We start from the raw sequence: 24,591 nt of genomic DNA on the forward strand, positions 1-24,591 counted from the left end.
ACGTTGTTCCTCTTATGATTATTAAATATGATTATTTAATCATAATGACTACAGTTTTTGAGAGCCCGTTATATGCCAGGCTCTTCATATTCATTACTTCAAATTCTTGCAACCAAGAATTGAGGTGGTGAATTTGTTTCTGCATTTCAGGTGGGAAACTGAGTCCAGAAGGTTTTAGTAAATGATCTAGGGTGACAGACCTATTAAGCAGTAGGTCATCATTAACTACAAGTCTTTCTGACTCCAAAACACATGTGTCAACATTGAGATTGGTATAAATCTCATGTGGTTGGTATAAACATACCAATATTGAGATTGGTATAAATCTCATGTGATTGAAAGCTATGTTCATATTATTTTGAGAACAAATTTAAATGAGAAATACATAATGGGAGTCATAGTGTCTTCCAGTGGGACAGGATCAATTAGCTTAGAATTAATGTATTTATTTATGCCCAGCGCTAGATAGCCTACAAAATTAGCAGATAGGTAAGAGTGAGCTGTGTCCTCCAGCTTCTGTCCCAGATTAGAGTTTCTCCTAGCTTGACCAGGATAAACTTAGGAAGGAAGCTTTCATACCAATATATTCTGTCCACTTCAACCAATTTCAAAGTTTGGTGACAAAAATGAGAGTCATATTTAGATTCCCGATTGTGGTTGCATAGAGAGGACTCCCCCCCCTTTTTTTTAATTGAAGCATAGTAGTTTCAGATGTACAGCAAAGTGATTCGGTTATAATAGTGTGTGTATGTTAATCCCAAACTCCTAATTTATGCCCCCCTCCCCATCCACGCCTTTGCCCCTTGGTAACTATAAGTTTGTTTTCTATGTCTGTGGGTCTTTTTCTGTTTTGCAAGTTCATTTGCATCATTTTTTTTTAGATTCTTGTATATAAGTGATATATGATATTTGTCTTTCTCTGTCTGACTTCACTTAGTATGATAATCTCTAGGTTCATCAGTATCACTGCAAAATGGCATTATTTATTTCATTTCTTTTTTATGGACATGTAATATTTCATTGTGTGTGTGTGTGTGTACACATATATACCTTGCCGGCGTCCAGCCCTGGTGGATCCAGGGAATTCGAAGCGGGGACGGCGTTAGCGAGGATCAGGAAACAATTGCTTAATTAAACGTTAATTAAGGATATAAAGAGTGGTTAAATAAGGATAGCTCAGGGAGGAAATTCAGTGGAGAAAAGAGGCTGAAATAAGGATAGCTCAGTGAGGAAATTTAGTGGAGAAAAGAGGCGGAATAATTCAGCCAAAAGGTGAGAGAAAGAATAACAAGGGGAGACCAAGTTTTGGTGAACAAGGCCCGCACTTTATTTTCCAAAGTAGTTTTTATACCTTAAGTTATGCATAGAGGATAATGGGGGAAGGGGTAGAGTCATGCAGTAAGCCGGGCTTTCTTCTTGCAAACTTATCATATGTAAAAGTTTAGGTGATTTGCATCATCTTCTGGCCCGGAGGCCTGTTAACATTTTTAAGACCCTTTCTTCAGAAAACTTATTTTTTTCTAAAGGTGATTCACCCTCTAAAAGCATTAGATAAAGTTGCATTCCTACAGGGCAAAGGTGTGGTGGGCTATAACAAGAAAAAGAATTAACTCAAGGGTCCAGGGTTACAAACATTAAAGCTACTACTTATACCAATTATATTAATCAATACACTGCCAGGGACACAGCAGGTAAGGGATATGGAGACTTAGCAGCAAACATTGGCCCAACAAGTGAAAAACCCTTCACCCATACAATTTCTAATCAATCTTTTAACTGCTCAAAGGAATCTGTATTTAGACAGTTTAGAACATCTCATGCCTCTCACAGTTGGGAGGCTCTGAGCAATCACATGTGGCCCAAAAAAACCTATTCAGGCAGGCTAGAGGACTTCCAAAGGAGTTTGTAGGTTGAAACACTATCACACCCAGAAACTTTATTAACTGGAGCTGTAAGTTAACTCTTTTTTTTCAGAGAGAGGTAGTGGGGGACAGCCCCCCGTAAAGTCAGAGGTGTAGGTGAGAGCACAAAGCAGAAAGTAGGCAGACTCTGGTTTTGGGGGTAGATGCTCGAGAATTTCCAGGGGAACTCCTGAGGCTCGATCCCACCTTTGCGTATGCCAAGCCTCCTTCCTCATGACCTTTGCCATGGGTGGAGCTCCTCACGCGGGCTCCCGACATACCTTTTCTTTGGTCAGTGGACACTTAGGTTGCTTCCATGTTTTGGCTATTGTGACTAGTGCTGCTCTGTACGTAGGGGTACATGTAGCTTTTTGAATTTGAGTTTTCTCCAGCTATATGTCCACGAGTGCACTTACTAGATCATATGGGAACTCTATTTTTAGTTTTTTAAGGAGTTTCCTTATTATTTTCCATAGTGGCTGTACCAATTTACATTCCCACCAACAGGGTAAGATGGTTCCTTTTAGGAGAGAGGCCTTTAGAATGGCCAGAATTTGTAATCTCAGGGTAATATTTTCGGAGAAAATTGAGGGTACCACAGAGAAGGTGGGAAAGAAAGTTCCATGACTATAAATTGATTTTGGTGCATGTGATCTCAGCTTAGAGTACCTGTGCCTGACCTCTCATCAGATTTTATTCCATAAGCATTTACATAGCAAAGCACTTCAAGGAAATGATTATTGAGCTTACAAACAAAACATCATTTGTAAGGCTACAGGGAACTTAATCAATGTCTTTAAGGTGTAACAACAAATCCTACAGATAAGCCAGGATTTAAAATGGAAAGAAAGCACTTCAGTTTAAATGACAGAATTTTTCTTTGTAAATTAGGGGCTGTCTTAAATATGTTTAGACACCAAGTTTCCATACCTTTGGTTTAGACTAAATTCAGGGAATCAGTGAGTAGTTTCACAAACGAGTAAAATAAAAATTTTACTTAGTTGATCTCACACGAGTTTTTTTTCTTTTATCTTTTCTGCTTTGGTTCAGGTGTGGATGGATCTGAAGCAGGGGTCCAAGTGATACCAATACAAGTCATATTTCTAAATCTGGAGGTATTATTAACTGTGTTTTCTTTTACTACAACCCAACATTAGGCCTAGAACTTTTGAATAAATTTAGAACACAAAACAAATACATGCCCTTTAGTGATATACTCCTGCTCACAGTGGGACTCACCACCTGTTGATCCCCTTGGAGTCTTCATTACCTGACAAAAGAAGATTTGTGCCCTTTGTTGAAAGTTCTGTTGAATCATTGTTGGCACACATAGGCTGCAGTCAGAGTAATGTTTTTCCCAATCTCTGCATGCTTTAAACACTTCTGCCACATCTTAGTTATTCCAACTCACAATAAATCCTTTTGCATAATTGCTGGCTTATTTAGCATCTGTACAATGACATCTTTGGCTACTTATTCCCATTTTTATTTTACACACGCTTAGGAAACATAAAAAGAGACTGCTTTGGTCTCAGATTTTGGGTTGACTATTTAGTAAGTTGGATAATTGATGATGGTGATTGCTCATGCTGTTTCCCTATGGGTCTGGTCCACGTGATCTCTCATCATTGCATTAGATGGACTCACTCTTGTGTTTAAAAAAGATTGTCCTGTTTAAGGGCTTCCCAGGTGGTGCTAGTAGTAAAGAACCTGCATGCTAATGCAGGAGACATAAGAGATGCGGGTTCGATCCCTGCATTGGAAAGATCTCCTGAAAGAGGGCATGGCCACCCATGCCAGCATTCTTTCCTGGAGAATCCCATGGTCCATGGGGTCGCAAAGAGTCAGATACGACTGAAGCAACTTAGCACACACATGCACGTGCTGTTTAGGAAACGGTTTTCATTATTTGCATTTGCTGTTGTTCCTCTTGTTGATCTAGTCTCTTTCTGTAATAAGATGTGCATTTGTTGTTCCTTTTATCAGTTGTCCTTAAACTGCCTCTGATATTCCTTTTATTGGTTGTCCTTAAACTGCCTCTACAAATGATAGATCCATCTGGGGGTTTGAGGGAAAGGTGAGTTATTTTTTCTTTTTAATAAATGCAGGTGAATCAGTCATTCGGGATTTAAAATTAGTTCTTATTTTTAAGGACCACCAAGTACAGATTTATTCACATGTTTGCAGAATTATCTGGGAAAACTCTTGGGGAGAGTTTTTTTTTTTTTTTTTTTTAATTTAAATGCTAGCAGTTGCACTTAGACCCACTCCAGTGTTCTTACCTGGAGAATCCCACGGACGGGGGAGCCTGGTGGGCTGCCGTCTATGGGATCGCACAGAGTGGGACACGACTGAAGCGACTTAGCCACAGCAACACTTGCACTTAGACGTCCAATGAGAAGCACTAGACAGAATGTCTCTCCCGGGATTTGTCCTACTTCTTCTAAACCTGTTGTTGGGCGCATGAAATGCTTTGAACAGCTCAGAACAAAAATGCGGCACAAGCACAAGGTAGTGATAGTGTTGTTCCCGATCCTGTTTTTGCAGCTGGCCACTGGAAGTGTTTGGGACGAGGTTCAGCCGAGGCTCCCTAATTGGGGAGGCGTTACCTAATCAGGCTTTAAACCACATCAAAGTGTGAGTGTGTCAGGCAAGGCAACCAGTTCATAACAAATGCTGAGGAATGATAGGATGTTATGACATCTAGGATAAACTATTATTTTAGAAAAGGAATATGGCTTTTCCTAGCTCAGTATCTTTCTGTTTACCTTTGATAGAGTGTGCCAAAGTTCGGCCTTTGGAACCTGAAAACTCAATGAAGGCTCAAGAATCTCCTGAATTCTGTGGCAAATAAAACCTAGCCAACTGGGTTGAGATTGACAGAGTGGGCACAAAATTGTGTGGCCATGAGGACAGGGTGTGCCATCTTTGGCTTCCTTACCCAGCTGTTAGAGAACCACCTGACAAACCACTGTGTGCACTTTGGTTTCAGCTTCACGGATCTATCTGTAGATGGTGTTAAATAGCAATTGACTGCACACTCTGCAGCCGAGTGCGGCTGGTTGGAATTGTAGCTCTACCACAACCTACCTGTATGTATGTCCTTGAGTTACTATGTGGAACTCAGTCTCACTTTTGTCATCTGTGAAATGGGAATCAAAACTTAACCTCTATCATATGCTTTTTTAAGATTACACAGTACACGTACACATACAGCATTCAGTACCTGCCCCTGGCCAAGTGTTCAGTAAATGTTGGTTACTATTTTGAAGTCATCAAATGATGCAAAATCCCTTACGGGGAAAGATGACACGTACAGGACTCCTCAGAAAATCATGTGGTCTTGAAAGATCATCACTAGTTAGCCACATTTTGCAGACATTTATGCATGTGACCTTTATGTGTGTATTGTTGGCCAAGGGTAATTGTTAATGATTCTGAGAAGAAACCCAAGGGGTATGTGGTGTAACTCCTGGTGGTGTTTCTTTTTTTTTTTTTTTTTAATCCTGGTGGCTTACTATGAGATTGGTGGTCACTGGGCTCAGAGTTGAGAGGTACCACTCTTTTTCTCCAGGTTGGTTAGACTTTGGGCTTTTTTGATTGTTATTTGCCCTAAAGCTTTTGAGGCTTTGGCTGTGAGAGGCATGCTGGTTGTCAGAGAGAGGCCAGTGGAGTGTGAGTCCAGGGTAATTGGCAGAATAGGGTAAGTTTCAGGGGGTCCTCTGTTACTGTCAGGTACTGTGGGTTCACCGTACAGGGCAGCCTGCTTTCACTCTGTATGTGGCTTATTCCAGTTTGATGACTTCTTCACTCCTACATCATCCCTGTGAGCATGAAACAAGTAGGTCATAAACTGTGACTCAGACTTTCTCATAAATAAGAGTTCTCTCAGGATACTAGTCACTTAACCTATGCCTATTTCCCAAGCTGATCAATTATCCTCGCAGGTAGGAACACCACTGCTTCAAAAACACATTGGTTTCCCATATTATCTTTCTCACTTCATTTTGGTGAAATTCAGGAAATTTTGAAATTAAATCATTTCTGAAGTTGTGCATTATCAAATGTCACAGTAAAATTATATGAATGCCTCCTTATTTCCACGTGTAGTTTCAATTTCCTGAAGCTAATTTCTCCCTTCTAATTATGAGCACTCCAAGAAGAATTAGTTTTTGCAACTCAGCATGAGAGCAAGTAACTCGTATTTCTTCAGGCTGAGTTGAATGCAGGAGACTTCCTGAATGTGCCTGAATACAAGTGCCTAAGGTACAAGATAAGTGTTTCCTGTTCTGTTATTATTATTCTATTTTTAATGCTAAGGGTCAGTGGGGAAATGATTTCCCAATGGTCAGAACTGTGTGTTTGGTATTTCTAAAGGAATTTTACCCTGGTGATAGGTATCAAGAAAACTTGCGTGATTTCTTTTTTTTTTCTCGGAAGGGTAACATTTACGTGAAAGTTTCAACTGTGTGTTAAATGTTATTTTAAAATTACAAGGTTGATTTAGACATATTTATCAAATCCAAGTGTACTTCTAGGTATCTGTTTGCTCATGAAAAAAATAAAAGCATACATGTTCACTTAAGTGGATTTTGCTTTCCCATAAATAAGTGACTAGAATGTCTTTCCACACTGAACTTTTTGTTGTTCTTTTCGCCCCTCATCCAAGTAACTGGACTGGAAAAGGGAAAGGAGAGTAACATTGCATTTCAGGCAGAACTAAAACATCTTGAGAGTAGTGTTCAGAATTATCCATGGACTCATTCTTCTAATTTTCCTGACTGTAACGCATTGAATCTACCAAGGGTTTTTGTTGTTGTTGTTGTTGTTGTTGTGGATTCAGTATTAGTTAGCTAAGAACCAAATATGCTAATTGTTTTAGAACCAGAACTCTTCTGCTTCCTGGGATCCGTCACACAACCTCCCTCCCTTTCTTGAGAGTTGTTGAACCTTGTCTGGTTCTAAAGTTGGTTCCTAACAAATATTGTATCAAAACAAAGCAAAAATAAGTCTGCTTTCATTGTTCTCATATCTTTAAAACTCATATGCCTGGGTGTTAATTCCTTAGTGTACATTCTTTTGTTAATGCAGTCTTAGAAAATAGTCAGGATCCTATCTTGTTCCCTGTGGAAACCTTGGAAATGACAGTAATCTCTCTCTCTCATTTTTCATCTAAGAACATAACAAAAAGGTATAAGAACTCTGTAGTACTTTTCTATCCCCATCTCCTTCATTTGCAGATCATTAAATAGGAACTATGGCTATTAATTTTAGCAAAATGATGTACTGTCTACCACTTCTAATGCCTTATTATTCATCAGGAACTAGGTTAAATACTTGGCATGACAGCTGACTCTCGAACAACATAGATTTGAACTGCACAGTTCCATTTATATGCAGATTTTTTTTCACTAATTGTGTACCACACAGCCTGCTGTTGGTTGGATATATGGATGCAGAACCCTGGGTATGGAAACCCAGCTATAAGTTATATTCAGACTTTTGACTGTTCAGGGACTGGTACCCCTAACCTCCACATTGTTCAAAGGGCAACCATACTTTGATTCAGTTGGTACAACAAAGTAAAGTAGATATTAGCATCCACATTCTAAGTGGGGAAACTGACTCTTTGAAAAGTCAATTTCACATAGATAGAAAATGAAGGAGCCAGAAAATGGTCGCTGGGCCCCCTCTCATTAGGAGGCCACCCTCAAAAACATGGATGTGGTGAGTATGATAAGAAAATGTAGTATCAAGGGAAGCAGTGTGCAGTTTCATCACTGAAAGTTAGCTATAAAGATAGCAGGATCTCTGTCTGCATGGAGACACACCAGAGTACATACATGCCCATATGAGGGGGTGCAGAGATTACCACCTGCCCCTGTCATACCTCAAGGGAGGTAGCAAGTCATTCTCTCTCCTCCCCCAAATGTTCTGACCCATCCTTTGCAAATATCCTTCTAAAATGAAAGTGGTAGACGAGAAGCAAAGAAAATAACCACACAAGCTTCATGATAAGTTGCCATATTTCCAGGTTAAGTATAAGAAAAAAGTCATAGCTCACATTCAAGATTGAATTGAATAAGTATCCTGGTTAGAATTTCTTGCAGGCACTGAGTCAAATGCTGTCTAGAAAATAACATGTTCTTTGAAAGAGAATGAAAGACTGTGAATTTATACTCGGATTTGTTTTCTGTGTGTTTATTAGTTTTGCAGCTCTCTGATGAAAGTATCTTCCATTCAGTAGTGTCTGTGATCTTCAGTGCCAGCAGCTGTTAGAAATAGATATTCAATAATTTAATAACTGTTTATTGCAAATTAAGATCACTCCCATAGGTGTCTGTGCCTTGGTGGCCAGTGTTGGACTCTGTACCACATCCTCTTGCCTTCAGAACACTGAAAATGGAGACTCAGTTTCAGCTTAGACTGTTTTCCTATCCCACACATCCATCCAGAATGGTTAACATTGCTAAGTTCTTTGTTAAATTACAAGTCTACTGCCTGGCTAAACAAGTGAACAAGCAATGTTCAAGAGCCCTTCGGTTTTGACTTGAGCTTGTTGTAATTTTCTAATGATGATGCAGGATTCTACACACAGGATGACAGGGCCAGAATCGGGAGCCTTTTTGAGGAAACTGAAAATCCTCACCCTTTTAAAACCTTACATCCACTAGTATCACATTATTTCTCAAATTAAAGGTTACATTTTCTGCCTCCCTAAGACTAACGTCACCTCTCCAAGTGGAAAACAAGAGCGGCATTTGGCATTTGTTTATCCCAAACCCAAATCGCTGACCCTTTGTTTTTAGTACTTTGCCCTTTTGCTTTTGCTTTTTTAATTTGCTTGTGACTCTCTGCTTCCCCCATCTTTTTTTTTTTGGTACAATGATTCTTACCTTGTCTTTCCCCAGTCCGTTTCTGACCTGGAGAGACGTGCAGCATGTTATTGTCAGGACTTCCCGTGCAGGACATTTGAACGCTAATGACTGGAAAACCAATGCTGCTGGTTTTAAGGGTGAGAACTTCTTTCATCTTCTGTCACAGGCAAAATATTTTTATTTTCCCCCATTTTAAATGGAGAGCAGGAAACAGAACCCCTCCACAGAAACTTTAAATTTTGTACTGACACAGGAAGAGGTTGATCTCTTAGTAAAAAAATTAAAAAATTTAAAAGGCAGATTCCTCTTTTAAAAAAATTAAAACAACATATTTATGGCAGATTTCCTTGGCTTCCCATATCATAGGTCAGATTTTTTAAAGGTAACCATCGCCCAGGTATCGTCGACCTATGAGGCTCCTTGTTAGCTTACTATTTGCTGTCCTTGATTATCTGAGTGATATTTGTAACAATGAATTTAAAAATTCCTTACCTTCTGGAGTGATTACTTCCGATTAATAACACCTGGTATCTTTTGTTCCTTTGAGGGTAGCACTGTTAGTTGGTAGGCTATGCTTTCTATATATTTTGTTTTTGTTTTCCCCAAACTTCCACAAATAGGAAAACAGGCCTAATTCTATGACATTACTTTACATAAACTAATAATTCTTATGAAGCTTCATAATGCGGTCTTATGCAAGTGTACACAGGCTATAATAAGTGCTAACTATTTTTCCCGTGGCTGATAAGGTTTATAGTTTCCTCAAACTATCTTCCTTATTTTGTTTGTTGCCATACATAACATATGCTATAATCAAAAGAAAATAATTAAATAAAGTGGATGTCCTACAGTTTAGTGTCTTTACTCAGGTTTCAGATAACCTAAATCTTAAACCATTAATTTAAGTTATAACAAAGATTACTTTTTGTCATATCTGCAGACTTACATTTATTCCCAAATAATATTTGTATCATTATATATCCCTATAGATGAAAAACAGTATTCCATAACAGAAGGAATAACTACTTACAAATTGCAGTTCTGGTCCTCAGATCATTGGTAATAAGCTGAATAATCCTGGGCAAGTCATTTAATTTTTCCAGGCCCTAACTCCCCCAACTTAGTTTAGAAGCTGAATAATATTAACTATATAGAATATCTCATGTATGATTTCCATATATCCATAGTGTATTATACTCAATGTATATGAATATTCATGCTGAAAATGTAATGTGTAATTTTAAAAATTATTTGCAAGTAGCTTACTAGAGTCTCATGCTTTGCCAAAACCTGTCAATATGCCAGTTAACCAGTGCCATATAAAAGAGTTCTTTGACTAACATCTTCACTGAAGACTTCACTTTTAGAAAAGATAAAGACTAGCCCTCTTCTTTTAAGTATTATCAAACACCTTTCCATGCTTGTAAACTATATAATGCAGCAGTGTTCAATGAGCTTTTAATCGAAAGCATTGTAAATACCAGTTGAGATCATATTTTCTGAAGCCCAAATCAAGACACAGTCCCAAAATAGTAAATGCTATGTGCAGCATAAAAAACATTTGAAAGTTCAGTTGTTCGAGAAAATCCAGGATGTAATTTGCCATATGTATGTTTCCTTTTGATTAGCTTCCACATGCTTCCAACCCCTACTATAAATTCAGGCAGTCAAGGGGTTGAGTTTGGGGAGCAAGATGGGGTGGGGGAAGGGATGAAAACATAACCTGGGTTAGTTCAACACTGCAATGAACTTCTTAGTAGAAGGTTCATACACTAAGTACATTGACCTCCATGAAGTTGAGGAATCAACTTTAACCCAAATAAAAGTCTTAGTTTTACTTATTCCTTTCTGGCAACTTAAAAAGAGCAAATGGTTCTAATAAAAAACGCAACTCTTTTGAAAACCTCTGTTGGTTTTGGAGAGGGGGAAGCAGAGGCTTTAGACTGAATCTCACCAGATCCAAACCTGAGTCTGAAGGGGGCTATCCACTGCTTCTGGCAGGGGGCAAAGAGTGTTTTACTATTGCACGTGGCAATATTTAGTATAATATTTCACTCTTCTCCTAGATTACTGCCAAGAGTAACAATTAAAGTTCGCTTTTTCATAGATGAATTACCCTGAATGGTCTGGACTCCCAGCGGAATTGTTTTGTAATTTTGTTGATGGCAAGCCCCATATTTCATCTAAACATGATCATGATAAGAAGAATTTTTGACGTTTTCTTCCCTTCTCTAAGCATTCCCATCCCCTCCCTAGCATCCCGCAAATAAAAGCGGTGAAGGCAGAGGCTAGCAGGAGAGGAGTCGTGCTCTGGCAGGCAGGGGTTGGGGAATGCAGGTCACTAGGACTGGAGAAAGATGGGCTGACTTTATGGAATAAGAACTGAATGAACAAAAAATAGGGAAGGCTTGGAAAATGTTCATGCAATGAGAGCTCATATTTTAAATTAGGTCAGCCAGCTTTTGCAGGCCTTACTTAGTGGGAACACATGGCCAAGTGTTTCTCCTTAGGCAACAGAAGTTGCCTGCAAACAGAAGCCTGCAACCCTGGGTGCGCGCCCTTACCACTGGGCTTGGTCCTAATGCTGAGTGAGATGTAGGTACGAAACGAATCTGAAAACACCTGTGCTTCCCTGGGCTTGCTCCTACGGCCTCATGTTGAGTGATTTAACTTGTATGAAGAGTGGGGTGTTGGGGTTTGTTTTTTTTTTTTCAAATCACTAGAATTTCATAAACTGGTTGGCAGGTACTCTTCTGCAATGGGGCTGTCAGTATTAATGTCCAGATTTCCTCTTTCTCACCTGGTAAAGCAGACAGCTCAGTGTAACAACCAGTTAGGTTTGGGGGTCTCTCCATCAATAGTCTTGATAGTCTTAGTTCTCACTGATAACTTGGAAGAAGCCAGCACCCTACAGATCAGTCTTTCCCCAAACCCTGCCAAGTGCCTTTCATACAGCATCCTTACATATCTTTGAACCTACCCACGTGTAGTCCATCTAAGTTAGAGAACAGACCCAGATGCTATCAGATCTAGACTGATGTGGGTCTCCGTTCGAGGCAGACTTAATCCACTCTTACCTACATGTGTTATGGGCCTGGATTCCTGGCCCCTGGAAGGACATTCCTTCCAGAAGCAACTGCTGGCTTCCGTTAACTGGCACGGACAGATTGCATTCAGGCAAGGAAGTTGCCTAGGGAGGACTGACTCCTCTGTGCGTTTCTCTGAGAGCCGAGTTACAGATGAGCTGGATGCAGAGAACTTTCTTCCCCTTTCTCTGCACTCTCCTTACAGTGAGATCAATTTATAAACAGTCCTGTCGTGAGATTCGTTCACAGTAAAGGCAGCCCCAAACCTGGAAGCCACTCATCAACATTTTTATGTTATGGTAGCTTAACTTTTAACAATGTTAACTGAACTAAAATGATTCTATCTTGCTGCTTCTTTATAATAATAATAATAATCTAACATAGATAAAATACCTTTTGTAGAAAATGTTTTTTAAAATAAACATAATTCAATGAATACATACCTATGAAAACTAACTGGATGTTATTTTGATATGTTTATCCTGTGAATAATCCTAGCTAAGTTTCAGACAATACCTTTTGATTTTAAACCTCTTCTAAGATAGAATCTGAGATTATGCATGAAAATAGGAAAATATTTGCATGCAACCACATCAACAGATGTGTTATCTGCCACTAGAGAACTAAAATCCAAATTCCAGTATTTTTGCTACTGACCAACATTTGCAATGCCTGGAGACAACTTTGGCATTCAGTTGTTTGTTTGGGAGTTTCTTTAGTATTTCTTTCTCCTTTTTTCCCTTTGCTCTTATGAAATGTCTTTTCTATTTTTTTCCTTTCTGTTCTTTTTAATAACCCCCTCGTGCTCCTTAAAATGTGTAAATCAACCACAGAAGTGAGGGTTTTGCCATCTGGGTGACTTTCTTCAAGGAATTTAATTTACATAGTCTCCTGATTTACTTATTCACAAATATTTCCTGCACACTGTCAGCAGGCCAGCCCAACACATGATGAAGCACACCCAAAGAGCAGAAGCAGAAGGAAATGTCCAGGTCCTATGACTTTGCCTCCTGTGATCTGGCTGCACTGTGATTTACCTACAGAAACAGAAGTTTACGCTGTACTTTTTTCTCCCTCCAGTCAAATCCAATCAGTCTTTCAGGTTCATGTTTATAAAAGTGTCAGTGACCCTTCTCTCACTATCTAAAATGCAGCCCAGCCTGAGCAGCAGAAGGCAGCTAATGAAAGAATCTCTCCTGTGGCATGCCACATACATTTTCACGAGCTCTGTTTTTGCATAGAAGGTGTATGGATCCTAGGGCCCTAGAGAGGGCTTGCTTGAATTCTGCATTCTTCTAGAATCCATGGCTCAGAGCCTTTCAGGAAGAACCCCTCCCTCTTTCTGCTTTAATTTGAGGACCCTACCTATTTCCTACCCATCTCTTTCCCCAGTCTCCTGGGCTGTGCTCACTGAATCTTTCCCCCACATCCATAGCCCTGGTTTGCTGATGCAGCTATGAGAAGTCTAATTGAATGCATGCAACATCAATGCTATAGTTTTTTTTCAAAGTGTCTGTATTTGGATATGATAACTTGATATTATACAGTTAAACTCTCTTAAATCTAGGAACAGGAATAGACGTCAGATAATAAATTAGGAACTTCTGTCATCTTTACTAGGCGAAAGAAAGAAAAAAATGTCATTGAAAATCAAAATGACAACTAAGTGAGCGAGGTTACCACGCCTTCCATTTCACTGCCCTCCCAGACTATGTAAGTCTCTTTTTTTCTACCAGCATGTTGCTGAAACCTCCCCATCCCCCATTGACTCTTTCTTTGACCACAACTAAACTACTAGATTTTTAAATTTTTATTTCTAACTGATTTCCCACTGTGGGGAAAACAATTGACAGTCTAACATGACTTCTTAGCCTCAGAGGCCCTTAACTTTTAATAACCTTTATTACTTTTAATTGCCATCATTTTATTTCCACTGGTAGGGCTGGTAATTTTAAGATGTTCCAATATATTTTTAATACCTACTTGTCTTGCTTCCAGTTTGTAACGCTTATTTAAAAAGAATTTAGAAGTGCTGAAACCATTAAGCATGCCATGTGTTGAATTGAAACTAAAGGTTTTGAAATGTGTGCGGCTATTTTTGCATATATAAAGTGATATCTGATGTGTTACCATTTGAAAGAGTAAAGCTATATTGTTATCATATTATTTCACTGTACAAATAATATTTTATCTTTGCCACCTAGCATGCTGATGTGATGTTGGTAGCTATGATTAAAGTCCATAATGTACCGTAATTGGAAATGTGCACATCAAGTTTTCAAAAAAAGGTCAAAGTGAAATGTTATTCATCTGGTCAGTGTTGGAGGGGATATTCAAATCAGATGCTTGACTTTGGTCCCAATCCTGTTTTCAGAAATAAAGCCTTTAGTTCTTTTAAAATGCAGAGAGGTATATAAATACATTTGATCCTACCTAATAAAATTTGCTCCCTAGAAATGCTACCTGAGTTTCTTTCAAGATTCTGAGTTTTATTCCATTGTACTCTATGAACTCTATTTATTTATTAATTTAAAACCTTTCATTTTGCATTTATTGATCATTGAATATATGAGCTTACCTTCTTGCTCATTTATTAAAAAAAAAGATATGAATCACACATAATTTAGGGATTTTACTTTTATTCTTTTGTCTCTCGGATGATATACCTAAATATCTACCTGGAAACAGCAGTATAGGACCCCTGACAGCCATCTGCCTGGTCACTGCTCAATCTGGAGTCTTGCATTCACAGTGCTCACTTGCCCCATCAGAGTGTTCTATTCATACATACTACATATGTGAGATTTAAAAATATTTTCTGCTAATGAAAATGCAAACAAAATGTTGTTTTCTCATTGCTGGTCTTTGAATGGTAGTGTTAGGTTTGTTAGACTTTGGGGATAATTTTGTTTTATACCCCTGCACACAGAAGTTTTAAATGTATGTGGTTTCACACTTAAAATCCATCTTCAAAATAGAATTAAAATGATGGTTGTACTACATGACTGTTACCTCTTTACCAGATATAATTAGTTAATGAAGGGAATTATGTTTAGAGTAGTTTTGTGGTTTTGCCACAGTCTTAACCTTCTTCTAGTAGAGAGCCTGTTGTTGATATTTTCTTTGGCCTTTGAAGAAACCAATTAAAGTTTTTGTACCTTGGGTTTTTAGAATGTGCGTAACAAAATACCAAACATAACGAGAAAGCTGAGTTGAATGAAAAGTGCTTTGAAATTGGAAAATATCAAACATAAAAAGAGTCTTGACAAAGATAAGACTCTTAAAGTGTGTTTTCATATGTCACAGCTTTCTACTGCAAAATGAGGATAAAGATACAGAACTGCGTTGTGAATTAGAATACTGTTTTGGGGGTGAAGTTAATTAAATTATCTGAGTGAGCAAGACAAAATGCATTAAGGCTTTTGTAATGAAATTAGCACAATAGGTCTTCCTTTTATTCCATAATTGCATATCAATGACTATATTATAATCATATATGAACACAGTTCTACTGTTTTGCAAATTAATTTTAATGTTTAAATATCACCTTGACTTCAACCTACTAAATCTTGAAAATTTGTTTTAGCATAGGAACTAATGACAGAAATTTGAACTAATTGTAGTTATAAATGTCCTGACAACTCTTTAGCCATTAATGTACAGTATAAAAGCTACGAGCATAAAATTTGATTTTTTAACAATGTGCAAAATTTGTATACCTAAGAGAGAGTTGATGTCTGTTTTTGTGTTATCACCTGATGAAACTCAATTTTGCTAATTCTAATGAGGCTGGACTTCCTTAGGTATTTTTAAAACTCTTCTTTCAGCAAATGAGTTTGGCTATCCTTCATGTTAACAAAGCTTAATATTTTGTGGTTACAACTGATATTTTAGACAAAGATAAAAATCATCAAGCTGTAAACTTGGTAATTACAGGGAGTGATCAACCAGGGCCAGTACTATTTCAGACCAAAAGTGTGTTGTTAACCATGTAGTAAGGAAATGAATTCATGTGAATCACTAATAATTGGATTCTGAATCCAGTTCTAAAATAAGATGCCTGAAAGACTTAAGCCAAGGCTGTCTTATTGGAAAACACTTACCTACACATACATGCACATTCTCTTATAGAGATTTTTAAAATTCTCTTACAGAGAATCTCTTACAGAGATTTTTAAAACAGTGATTTTCTTATGTTAATTTAAAACAAACAAAAAAAAATCTCACTTAGCATAGTAGTTTGGAGCATGGGCTCCAAAGTCAAATAACCTGGGATTGAATCCCAGCTTTATAAACAAATAAACAGTACATCTGGAAATCTGCATACATTCTTAACTTTATTGGAGTGAGTTTACATATTATAAGAAGTACTATTTTAAATGTACAGATGTATACATCTATATAACCATCACCACAGCCAAGGTGTAAAACATTCCCATCACCCCAAAAAGTTCTTCTGCATTCTTTCTTATCCCCCGCCACCCCCTTAATCCTGCCCTGTGCAACCAGATATGTTTGCTATTACTATAGATTAGATTGTCTTTTGTAGACTTTCATACAGATAGGATTATTTGAAACTGGCTTCTTTCTCTCTATATATTTTTTGAGGTTCATCCATATCATTAAGTATATGAGGGGTTTATTCTATTTATTACTGACCTGTATTCTATTGTTATCATTCACTATTTTATAGATGATTTTAATTTTTATTTTTTATTGAGGTATATTTGATCTATAATATTATGCAAATACCAGGTATATGACACAACTTTTAAAAGCTGTACTCCATTTATAGTTATAAAATATTGGCTATATTCCCTGTGTTGTACAATATAGCTTTTTTATTTTGTATATAGTATCTTACCTCTTCCTGTTTCCCTCTCCCCACTGATAGCTGTGAGTTTGTTCTCTGTATCTGTGAATCTGTTTCTTTTTTGTTATATCCACTAGTTTGTTTTAGTTTTTAAGTTCTACATATATGTGGTATCATACCGTATTTGTCTTTCTCTCTAACTTATTTTACTTGCATAATACCCTCCTGGTCCATCCATGTTGTTACAAATGCAAACTTTTATACTTTTTTATGGCTGAGTAGTGTTCTGTTGTGTATATATACCATGTCTACTTAATCTATTCATCTGTTGATAAACCCTTAGGTTACTTCCATATCTTACCAATTATAAATAATGTCACTATGAACATTGGGGTCAATGTACCTTTCCAAATTAGTGCTTTGGTTTCTTTGGATATGTACTCAAGGGTGGAATTACTGGATCATATGGTTCTAGTTTCAGTTTTTTTGAGAAACCTCCATACTCTACTCTATAGTGGCTACGCCAATTTACATTTCCACTAACAGTGCATGAAGAGTCCCCTTTCCATGGATAATTTTACTGTTTCTAATTTGGGGGTGTTGTGAGTAAAGCTGGTATGAATATTCATGGACAAGCCTCTGTGTGGACAAATTACAACTTTTTAAACTTTACACACTAGGCAAAAGACCTAATTTAAGGAGAGACTTTGAGGAGTAAGGGGATGGTCCAAAAGACTAACCAGATGTAAAGAATATTTCAGGCCAGGTATATAGCACATACTAAGACTCAATCAAGGAAAAGCTGGAAGACCATTCATCCTAGCTGCAGTGTGTAGCAAAGGGAAGAAGAAGGAAAACAGTATCATATACAGAGTTGAGCACAGCTCTTCCTTCTTGGTAGACACTCAGGGAACTTGATCATCTACATGTTATGCATCTTTCCATACGGCATTTAATATTGAATTAATAAACGGTTAATATTGTTAGAATTTTGTATGATAAAAATGGAGCACGCATTTTATATATATATATGTATATATATGCATACACACACACACACAGAATGTAGCTTAGGAATGAAACCAGCTCCACTCTCCCTTGCAAATATGCCTTTCACTACTATATTCATATATTTCTTGTAATTCTGTCCCCCTCTCTGTAGTCTATTTTATCTGATTTGGGTTCTTGTTTCCATTTGCCAAGATTTTAGTTGATGGTTCTGGATGAAGGATTAATTTCCTTATTTGTGTTCTCTGCTTTTCTGGAAGACTACTTGGATTTCAAGAAATAATAGGTAGACTCAGAAGTTTTGAAGAAAAGCATAATCTGCTGATCATGAGTGATTTGAGTTAATGGTATGTATATAACCTAGATGAGAGGCATAGATGAGTATAAAGAGACTGTTGAACTCTCAGTCTGAGAGCTACTCCTGGGAACCAAAACTTGTATGAAATAGTTTATAAAGCAGTTAGTTTAAATAGATGCATTATTTTTTCTTCGTATCTCTTGGAGGATTTGGGGATTAAAACTGGAGGAAACAGCTGTGCTAAAAGCATTGGTCAGGATAAGGGAGGAGAAAGAGAGCCCAGTATGCAAAAAGGGTAGGTGTCATGTGATGAATGAATTTAAAAGAAACTGAGAACAAAGCTACCTGAATCTTAGAGTAAAAAGTTCTTATTTGATTTGAAAAACATTTTGGAGCCACTGCAGTGATTTGAGAAAGTGAGCTGGATAACAGTAATGACTTTCAAGAAAGTCAGTTCCAGTTGCTTTGATGTCAAAGTTTTCTTTTTTAAGCTGATTGTGTAAATCCATGGGTCCTATGATATGTGCTACAAAATGACACAGATAGAAGAAATTGACTTGCTAAAACGGGTGAAAATGCTCTTGCAATGATGTTTTCTCTCATCTTAGCATGCAATTGTATATTCCTCACCTCAAAGGTTGTGACATTCAGTGGAATTTTTTATCATCTCTTGGTCTCCTTCTAAGAGGAGAGTTATAGAGGTGGTATATATAATCATCTTTGCTAAATTCTTTTTTTTTTTTTTAAGTGAAGACAAAGAAATGCTTTTGGAAATGACTCTTTAATAAACCCAGGGCAAAGGGTGTGAAGAGATTGTTTCTTGAAAAGTGTCAGGCCAGAACCTGTACTTTAAGAAGACTTCACAAATTTCCTTCAAACCAGTCTTTTTGTTGCTTATTATTGTTCACCATGAACTTCAGAAAGCCACTTAACTTCCAATATTTGAATTATTTTCACATACAGCTGTGGTCTTTGAATTTGCCATGTCAGTTTGCAGACATTTAAAGAAAGCGAGTGACACAATTCTGGTTAGTTTCTGGAGTCACTGTGAGTCTCTTGCAGGTAGAGTGACAGATTAATTTACAGTTTATAAGTAACTTTTTCCCTTTCTTAAGTTTTACATCAGTATTCTTTTTCTTAGCTATGAAGCAAGCTTAGAATCATCTGTAGTCCTAGGAAGCTGCATAAATTTTTTGAACCTGCCAGAGGCTACAGCATCTATGCTTTCTTAATATACTGTATGGGATGGTTTTGTCTGGAAATCCTTTGCTTTTCTTTATATGTTTTGCCCTCAGAATTGTCTTTACAACCAAAGTAAAAGATATGTGTCCAGCTTTGTTCCAGAGTTCAATATTGTGCATCTTACAAGTCTAAAATTTGCACTAAATTCCAGCTATATATGATTAAACAATCAGAGGATATACCTAAAAATGCATGAAATGTCTATGATTACATGTTAGGGTGTACCATAGTTTTTTGCACAGATTATTTAACTAAACTAGGGAATCAAATAAGGAAATTGAGTGGAGACAAATCTAGCCTATGATTGTCTCAACAAGTCATGTGCCCCAGAGTGGGATGTTGTTGTTTAGTTGCTAAGGTGTGTCTGACTCTTTTGTGATCCCAGGAGTTGTATCCCACCAGGCTCCTCTCTCCATGGGATTCTCCAGGCAAGAATACTGGAGTGGGTTTTCACTTCCTTCTCCAGGGGACCTTTCTGACCCAGGGATCAAACCTGTATCGACAGGTGGATCCTTTACCACTGAGCCAACAGGAAAACCCCCAGAGTGGAATGACGTTCCCCTAAAGCAAGAGGCATCTAATTCACATGGATCCCATGTAGGCAACCATGTTGCATACAATTTGGCTGTAATTTCTCCCACAGTTGTCAAAAAGGCATGGGTGTATTTTAAAAGGTATCTCTCCAGAGATGGTTTTGATCATTTTAACCTTCATCTATTGCTTCAAGCTTGACATTCACAGGACTTTCATTTGCAAAGTTATTGCAGTCAGAGTTTTCCAATATCTTTTTCATCATCCCCAGCTTCTAGACATAGTTTGAAGTAAAATCTTAGAATTTTGAGTGAATGAGTTTAAGCACAAATCTAGTTTTCTCTTCTTATTCTTTCTCTATTCTGCCTGATTTTTTGACCAAAAATGATTGAAGCTTCATGCATTCAAATGTATGCTTATTTCACGTGGAGTCAGTAGGAGATTCTTATGTGGGGTGATTAAAAATTGACATATGCAGGATACATGAGCACAGGCATAAGGCAGTGGTGAAAAAGCTATATGAGATGCTTTCATGATTATCAACAAGCTGTCTTGTGAAGGTACTCCCAACAGACCTTCTTTTCTACAAAGGAATAGAGCTTTAAATGTGAGAGAGAGAGAGATGTGATTGAGGTGCCCTGGAGGAACTCTGTCATTGAAATGAGTCTTTGCCTATCAGTTTTGGATCTGGCATCAGCTTTCCCAGAACAGACTACGGCACCAATTCCCTGACCCCCGGGAGGGACAGGAGGCTCTAACTTGCTGCGACCACACTGAGACCATGCCAAATGGGCAGTGCTCCAGCTGTGAAAATCGGTTCAAGATCAATGTACATGCTGTGCCATGCTAAGTTGCTTCAGTTGTGTCTGACTCTGTGAGACGCTGTGGACTTCCCCCCAGACTCTGTCCGTGGGATTCTCCAGGCAAGAATACTGGAGTGGATTGCCATGCCCTCCTCCAGAGGATCTTCCTGACCCAAGGATTGAACCCATATCTCTTAAGTCTCCTGCATTGGCAGGCGGGTTCTTTACCACTTGCGCTACATAGGAAGCCCTCAAGATCAATAAGATAAGACAAATGAACAAGAAGAAACATTGTTTCTCTCTTTTTAAACTTTAGTAAAGATGGTTTTGCCTATCCTTTTTCTCTACCCATGGAGATCTTTATATTCATGCTAGTGTCTACAATATAAGCCAGACCCATGGATTCAAAAAGAAATCCTGAAAATTAATCCCTCCCTAGTTTTATGCATAACTTCCTAGGGCCACTGCATCTAGGAAGGTACAGTTACACACACCAGGCAATCACTTTGTGGAATCCATCTGAATACATCTTCTGTGACATAAATAGATCCAGACTTTTTTTTGTCTTAGAATCTCAATTCAACTCTTTACACATGTTCACATCTTGCTAGCCTTAGGCATTTCAAAGCAATTAAACTTCCATCACACATCCCAGTAATAGTTTCAACAGGCTTCATTTTATGATGTTCTACCAGAAGCCATGGTACACCCTGAAGTTTCCAGAGTCATCTTTGAAAGAGCCAAAAAAAGAGGGTATTGTGATCACTGCTGGATGTTAACAAATGGGAAGCTGCTCTTTGCCACCCAGTGCCATCCGTCCATCTGTGCGTGCCTAGTTAGCTGTAATAAAAAAAAATGGCCTCAGCATGAATATAAAATAAAGTAACTTTGCCATATTAATAATATTTTCTCAGTCAGGGAAACCTCCTGATAGAAATGACTGAAGAAGGTCATTTCTCAGCAAGAATAAGGGCTCTGGGCCAGTTAACTTTTCTTCCAAACTTCACATATATCTTTTTCTGCACATACTATTTTAATGAGTTTTGAAGAAGAGAGCAGTTTTTAATGTGGTTGATTTGCAGAAAGCAGAGAGGATAAAATGTTCCAGTGTTCATTTGTGATGCATAGATAAATCCCAAAATGTCCCCCCCACCTTTGCTGTCTTATTCTGAGAATTTATGATTGATTTGAGTACTTTCGTTGAAAGAAATACTATGTGTCTTTTGTATAGTGGTGATCACTGAGTATGTATATAATAGATGAAGATTTTGAATACTTGGGATCAAGTCCCAGTGAGTTTAAGAGAGTTTTTTTTTTTTTTTTTTTTAAATACTAAGTTCATGAGACTTAGTATTTTCAACTGTAAATTGTGAATAATACAATCTGGCTAATAAGATTATTTTAAAGATTTCATTAGCTAATGTATTAAAAAGGTGCATGTATGAGATATGTTTACCACCCATACGAAACTTCTGGACCTCTTCTTTTGGGAAGCATACTTGAAACATGCTTGATAAGTGCACTTCAGTTATAGAGGCAGTAGGGTTAAGAGATAGCTACTCACTGCATTTACTATTTTCAACATTGTGATTGACCATGATTTTGTATCTCAATCAAACAGTGATTCTATCCTAACAATGCAGAGAACTTAACTCTTCAAGTGATGTGCATCCAAAGAAGAAAAGACCTACACAAACCTGTGCTTGAACAACGAGGGATCTGCATCTATAGATTAATTAGGAGAACTTTATCATCTAAAAGTAGTTTTGTAAGAGAAGCAAAAACGTTTCTGGTAGGTAGCCCACATGAAAAGATATTGACATGGTCTTCTGTGTAAGCAGCTTACTTCTGGCACTTCTGGCGTGAGGGCAGGATATTTGTAAACCATGCCTGCAGAGACTCAAGCCCTATGCTGGAGATATTAGCCTAATTAACCAGGCTTTATCACTGGTAAACTAGGTTTCTAGGAAAGATACTAAGTGTAGTAGCTTCAAGAAGTGGCTCTGAAAGTGGGGTCCCTGAACCAACAATATCAGCATCACCCAGGAACTTGGTAGAAATGCGAATCTGAGCCTTGTCTTGAAACTACTAATTGGTGAGGTTGCACAATGAGTGCTCTAACAAGTCCTCTGGGTGACGCACATGTAGGTTTTGGAAACACTGACCCAAGTTATCCACTGTATGTAACGAATTAATTTCTCTCCTAGTCAAATTTGAGTGTTGCTAATTGAAATAGTATCCTCAGAAGAAATGAAAAAAATTTCTCTCCGATAATTTTTTTCTGTAGCTTGGATAAAGACTCCCATGTATGAAAGATGCTCTATAAAAAATCTCATCTCTTGTCAGTCTCTTACTGCATGCATGTACTCCCAGCTGCACGCATTCTCCTTTTGGTCAATTGGATGATCACATTCTCTTTTCAAACTTTGTATCTCCCATTTCAGGGGGGAGGGGGAACTTTTACATTATCCTCCTGTGTTAGTTCTGTGCTTCCTTACACAATTAAAAATTCCCAACAAGTAGTCTGATTTAGGGGCTTCAGATAGTCAGGCTCAGATAGTCAGGAGTCCACCTGCCATGCAGCAGACCAGGATTCAATGTCTGTGTTGGGAAGATCCCTTAGAGAAGGGTCTGGCAATCCACTCCAGTACTCTTGCCTGGAGAATCCCATGGACACACAGTCTATGGGATCGCAAAGATCGGACACAACTGAGTGACTAACACATCAGTCTGATTTAGCTGCTTCCGTTTCCTTACTCTGCAGTCTTTTAATTCTCCTGCAGTCTTGTTTCCACTTCTGCCTTTGAAGTGTAGTTACTCTTTAAGATATTCAACCATTTTGTGCTTGCCAGATCAGAAGGATCCTTGTTTTTCTCCAGGGTTTCATACTTTTGATCTACACAGTCCAGAACTACTTTTCCTTACCTTTTGTGCTGCAGAGATACAGCCCCATTCTTCTTTGATACTCTCTTGAGTCCTTTCTCTCCCTTTCCCTGGGCCATTCCCTAAGGACTGTTGCTTTGAGAGCTCTAGGGGGAGAACACCTTGGCTCTCTTTCCTTCTCCACTCCTCTCTGCCTTCTTCCTTTCCTCCCTTTCACATTCTCTTAATTCCACATTCACATCCCTGCCTTCCATTCAATGACAAGGATCACCTCCTGACTAATGATTCCCAGTTCTACCATCTTCCACATTGACTTAATCCATTACCAACCTAGAATCTCTGCACAAGGCTCTCCTGTGTCATTTAAAACTCAGAACTTCCAAAATAGAACTATCAGTCATCTTTTATGAAGCAATTTCTCCCCCAAGGTTACCGCTATCCTCAGGGAATATCTTTCTCTAGATCACCCCATTCACTCTGATCCTGTTCACTCTGACTGAGCATCCTACAGTGTGAGATGTGAAATTTCTTTGCCCCTTTCTTATGTGATTTCTTATTTCATTCACCTCTTCCATAACCCTCTTTATGGTCTCCCATGCCTGCACCATTGAAATAACTAGTTCCCTGCCTCAGTCCTTCTGCTATTTCATATCCCACATATCAATGCCAGATCAGTCTTTCTAAAATATTAATTAAATAAATGATGTCATTTTTTGATTGCTGGCTACTTCATTACCTGCAGATTAAATCCATTCATGGGATTCTAGGCCCACATAGCTTTCTTGAGGAAGGCACCATTCCAAATATCCCTGTCTCATAATTTACTCCATGAATTATACCTCTATGAATCCAGATCTTCAGGACATAAGAACCATCTCAAGTATTATTTCTTTTAAGAGAATATGCAGTCTTCTATAATGGCCTATTTTTCTGAGTTTTACAGAAATTTCCTTATTATTGTTCCTTATTTGAGTTTTATCTAAATGAAAAGGAATTTTCACGAGAAGCCTTACATAGCACTTGAAACTTAAAAAGCTAAGTGTTGGCTTTCTTCCCAATCAGAAGGTGGCATTCCTAGCTGCAAGGAATAAGCTCTTCTGTGTATCACTCTTTGTGGTTTGCCACCCATCATATCAACAGTAGGTGAT

At 38.0% G+C, this 24,591-nt stretch overlaps 1 protein-coding gene across 5 annotated transcripts in view; it reads left to right on the forward strand.

Annotated features, from left to right (window-relative positions):
* PCSK5 (proprotein convertase subtilisin/kexin type 5) overlaps positions 1-24,591 on the forward strand; it is a 521,444-nt gene that overhangs the window by 266,486 nt on the left and 230,367 nt on the right. For 4 of the 5 annotated variants that reach the window (XM_055578327.1, XM_055578328.1, XM_055578329.1 and 1 more), the window contains exon 10: positions 8,813-8,916. In XM_055578327.1, coding sequence (XP_055434302.1) covers positions 8,813-8,916 — 104 coding nt within the window. Of the gene's footprint in view, positions 1-8,812; positions 8,917-12,799; positions 13,579-24,591 lie in introns of those variants that run through there. The other variant, XM_055578332.1, reaches the window with a different exon arrangement.

This window comes from Bubalus kerabau, chromosome 4, assembly GCF_029407905.1.
Source record: "Bubalus kerabau isolate K-KA32 ecotype Philippines breed swamp buffalo chromosome 4, PCC_UOA_SB_1v2, whole genome shotgun sequence".
NCBI lineage: Eukaryota > Metazoa > Chordata > Mammalia > Artiodactyla > Bovidae > Bubalus > Bubalus kerabau.